Raw genomic sequence first — 4,238 nt, forward strand, 5'->3', positions numbered from 1 at the left:
AACGGCGCGGCGGACCAGCACAGCCGCACTACCCACCACCCGGTGATCCCGTATGTGCCGGCCGGAACTCCATCGGCGACCCACGGCGGCCGGAATCTGCAAAAATCAAGTTTCTGGGCAGATTCCGGCGATTTCGGCCGTCGTGGGTCGCCGATGGAGCTCCGTCCGGCACTTACGGGATCACCGGGTGGTGGGTAGTGCGGCTGTGCTGGTCCGCCGCGCCGTTGCGGCCTGCCGTCGGCAGAATCGGCGAATCCGTCCGCATTTGAAAATCCTCTGATATATATAAACATATCAGGTGGAAGAAAGGGATCTGGATCCAAAATTTCAATGTTTGAAACAGTTTCAAATCTACTTTTTTTTAAATATATCTGTACTTGTAAATGTTTCTAGCTTAACTTTAAGTGATCAGATAACTATACTTCCAAGGCACTTATGAGTTTCCATTTCTAGCAAGCACGAACAACTCTAGTTGTGGCATGTTAAGAAAGATTGCACAGAAAATAGGAGGGGTTTGACAAGATATTCATTAACAAATATGAATATACTGGTGCATCAGAGTGAAAACAGGCATAGCTAATGATTCTAACCTATTCTAATAATCACATGTGCATAAATGTATGCATGTACAAACATGTATTAAGCAATGTGCATTGATAAACCACACTATATTGCACAAATTACACATCAGAGCTATACAAATAGATCAGATCTGGAAGACTGAACAATATGGAAACGTATGTGGTATAACATAGATCACCAAATAATTCACTTTGAGTAAGCAAACTCACATTACGTCCAAGAATAGCAACAATGCAGCCAGTGGAAAACTTTATTTTCTTCATTCTGTCCAAGCATAGGGAGCACGGTCTACAACCAAATAGTCTTCTCTTATATCCTTCACAACCCGTATCTCATCATCGAGGTATACAGTTTCAAACCTGTAGTCAACAAGATTCCGTTGAGACCATAGAAGCTTTCAAAAGGAGATGTTCAAATAAAGAAGAATCTACCCTAATAGCAGCATATCGAGAGACAGAAACAAGAGGGTGGTGGAAATCAGCAGTGTGTGCTGTATACCGCTGCACAGGTGTTTATATTCTAAATCAGAAATAGTAGCAGGATTTATATTCTGAATCCAAAAGGTATGAAAGGATACAACTCAAAACTAGTTTTATAATTGAAAACCATTCCTTTTGCTCCAAGGTATTCAAAAATTTTAAGAGAACAACCTCGTCAATCTGCACATAAAATTTAATTTTAAACAAGCAACTCTGCTATCTAAGAATGACCATCCAATTGAGAGGCGTGCAGCTTCTGCGGTCAGTATTTGAGGCCCATGATGGTTGGGCAATGACTTATTACTAAATGATTGTACTAATTTCCTCTTATTGCCTTATGATGGACTAATACCTATTATGTCAGTGGCCTTATCAAACCCAGTTCAGCTCGTACATACTTAAGAATACCTTGCAACCTTGCTTCTTTCTATTCACTCATTGAAATTTTAAAAAGCGACATGGCAATATTATCTACAGATGACGAATAATTCTGGCATTAATTAAAAAAATGATGTTATCGACTTTAATTAAATGTGTCATTTGATGATCTTAAGACTTCGGTACTACTCTTTCTTTGTCCTCAAAACAATTGGAGGTAATTTTGTTAATAGCTGAACTCCGTAAAATAATCACAGAACTTAAAGCAAAGAATTATGAATATTTTAGATGAAAGAAAATTAATAGTTTTGGCAAAGTGCTCCCTAGCAAGTAGCAAGGGCATTCACAAGGGAACACTCAATCACGTCTCCCGAACTTCTCACATATATGGCAAGGAGGAACAAGCAGCCCATTTCAGCAAAATGGATGCCCGCAGAAGTCCTCCTACACTATATCTCCAATTGAAAAGGAACCCACATGCTTTAACAAAGGATCACCTAGCCGCAGCATAAGGCTCATGAATGAGAACTAAAATTTGGAGAAATCAAACAGAGATGGCTCTGTGAGATGTGTATCTTAATTTACTCACATTAATAAAATCCCATCAACAGAAGTCTAAAACTTCCTCAGCTTCATTCTCTCCAAGTATAGGGAGCACGGTCCACAACCAAATAATCTCCTCTGATATCCTTTGCCACTCGAATCTCTTCATCAAGGTACACAGACTCAAACCTATAGAAAACAAGATTCCTTGATCGTGTTGAAACTAAAACAGACAGAAAGGAAGCAGCTCTTGCCATAATATCAAAATTTGGGAAAAAGAAAAAAGGGAAAAAACGATACACTTGAGCGGCTCTATACAATGTTTGAGAGGAAAGAGAATCGTAAAATCTAAAAAAATATATATTTCCACTCATAAGAAAGTCATCAACATATATTGGAGGTCCATCTAAAAACCAGTTCCTTAACATGTGGGGCTTCCATTTGATCTTAAATTATCAAAAGATAAACATCTTGAACCATAGCATGATACATATTTTCATAAAGCAGCACCATTGCTCCTACTAATCATTAAGCAAAAGGATTTGCCACACAAGAAACATGACTGGCGTAGTCAAAATATGGAAGTCTAATGATCCCTTTCCTTAGCTTTTGGAGGAAATATGGGAGCAGTTGAGGGTTAATTTAGCGAGTGCAGAATGAGATGGTGAAAAATACATCAATCCAATGCTTATAGAAATATAAACTTGAACTAATGAAATTGAATTTGCTATTTATACACAAAATTAACACCAATTCTGTTGACGAAACAACCTCAGTAGTTCTTAAGTAGCGAAACATGTTAAATGGCACCTTCAATATCGCCTATCTGACGTCTACATGTCGACATTTATTCTTGATGTGCTGGCTTTTGATATCCCCTATCCAAAGTGTTCTTCACTAACTCTTAGGGGGCTTGCAAGGTATTCTCATTTTTCTAATTTCTTGTCCTAAGTAATTAAATAATATTGAAGAAAAATGCTGGAGTGAAAATAGAAGCAGCTAGTGAGGGATAAGGAGGTGTGAAGCCATTCCAGCTCTATTGGGCCTATTATTGCCATATATTATTCTGTTTCCCCATTTGTTATATAATGTAATAAAAGTAACAGAGTAAAAGACTGCAACTATATCTCTACTCGCACAGTACTTGACGATGTTATTGAACTCTGGGTTACACAACAAAAAAGCACAAGTAACACTTGCGCAAAAATTTCAACAGAACAAAAACTTGTCTAGAGAAAAGCAAATCTTTGCAACATCATGAACCCTGACCAAAACATTGAAAACAAGATAACCAGAAACAAAATCACTAGCATAATAAAGTTGACCATAGAGACTCTAGAATAAGCTGAATGCGTATGCATGACTGAGTTCTACTCTAACATTTCTAACTAAACAAACCAGGAATCAGCTGTTATTAGCAAATTCCACAAGGAAATAAAGCACTTACCAGCCCTTCCCAAACGGCGGCAACGGAAACTCCCAGCTCTTCCCTCGTAAAACCGCACTCGTAAACCTAAAGCAACAAACAACATCACTGATTCATTAACAAAAAGAGTAAAAACCCTATACATTTCACAAATTTCCATTTTCTACTTCTTCAAAACTACACTACGAACCCTTCAAGTTATCAATACCACAATTCTTAGCATTAAAATTTACAAATTCAAATTGCACACAACAAAAATTCATAGCTAAATTTATTAGACTGAAAATCTCATCGAATTCAATGACTACCTAAAATTCACTCTCTGCTGCGAAGCCACTTGTATAGTGGAGCGAACGAAGAAGACGCCGTCGGGAGGGAAAGTGATGACATTGTTGAGGACCTTCCGGCCAACATCGATGACCTGAAGAACATCGCCGGCGCGCGTGCCGAACACGGAGGCGTTCTGGATGATGAATAGCTGCTCTTTCTCCGTCGTCCAAAGCAGCCGCCACGTGGCGGAGAGGTCGGTGCCGGTGGTGACGGTGCCCTTGCCGAGATCGGCCAAGGCGTCGATGGCGTCGATGATGGCGGCGCGCCTGGCTGGGTCGGCCTGGGTCTTGAGGCCGCGGTCCTGGTCGGCGATGAGGGAGAGGAGGTCTTGCTTGGCGAGGCGGGATTGGGCGGCGACGGAGGAGCACGTGATTTTAGCGGCGCGGGTGGAGGAGGAGGGTTTAAAGGGGACGACGCGGAAGGGGAGACACGTGGCCATGTGCGAGAGAGCGGTGGTGGTTGAAGCTTTGAGGTTTGGAGTTGATGGCTGCTAGTGTGGA

General features: G+C 40.7%; 1 protein-coding gene across 3 annotated transcripts; it reads right to left on the minus strand.

The window, feature by feature from the left end:
* Nucleotides 1-525: 525 nt before the first annotated feature.
* LOC126802698 (probable plastid-lipid-associated protein 11, chloroplastic) lies at nucleotides 526-4,238 on the minus strand. 3 transcript variants are annotated; one of them, XM_050530364.1, is made up of 4 exons: nucleotides 3,717-4,238; nucleotides 3,430-3,495; nucleotides 1,014-1,082; nucleotides 526-941 (listed from the first exon to the last, which is right to left on the minus strand). In XM_050530364.1, the coding sequence occupies exons 1-4, from the start codon at nucleotides 4,175-4,177 to the stop codon at nucleotides 842-844; spliced, it is 696 nt and encodes a 231-aa protein (XP_050386321.1). In that variant the 5' UTR covers nucleotides 4,178-4,238; the 3' UTR covers nucleotides 526-841. The 3 variants fall into 3 exon arrangements, with proteins under 3 accessions (XP_050386321.1, XP_050386323.1, XP_050386322.1); XM_050530366.1 differs by lacking the exon at nucleotides 1,014-1,082 and adding an exon at nucleotides 2,029-2,171; XM_050530365.1 differs by lacking the exon at nucleotides 1,014-1,082.

This window comes from Argentina anserina, chromosome 7 (assembly GCF_933775445.1).
Source record: "Argentina anserina chromosome 7, drPotAnse1.1, whole genome shotgun sequence".
Lineage (NCBI taxonomy): Eukaryota > Viridiplantae > Streptophyta > Magnoliopsida > Rosales > Rosaceae > Argentina > Argentina anserina.

What these genes read in the sequence shown, in the direction of transcription:
- LOC126802698 (XM_050530364.1), bottom strand. Translation starts at nt 4,177, where the DNA reads ATGGCCACGTGTCTCCCCTTCCGCGTCGTCCCCTTTAAACCCTCCTCC. An exon ending in CAGCAGAGAGTGAATTTTAG is followed by an intron (nt 3,496 to 3,716) that starts GTAGTCATTGAA and finishes TTGTTGCTTTAG; the next exon opens with GTTTACGAGTGCGGTTTTAC. An exon ending in CCGCCGTTTGGGAAGGGCTG is followed by an intron (nt 1,083 to 3,429) that starts GTAAGTGCTTTA and finishes ACACCTGTGCAG; the next exon opens with CGGTATACAGCACACACTGC.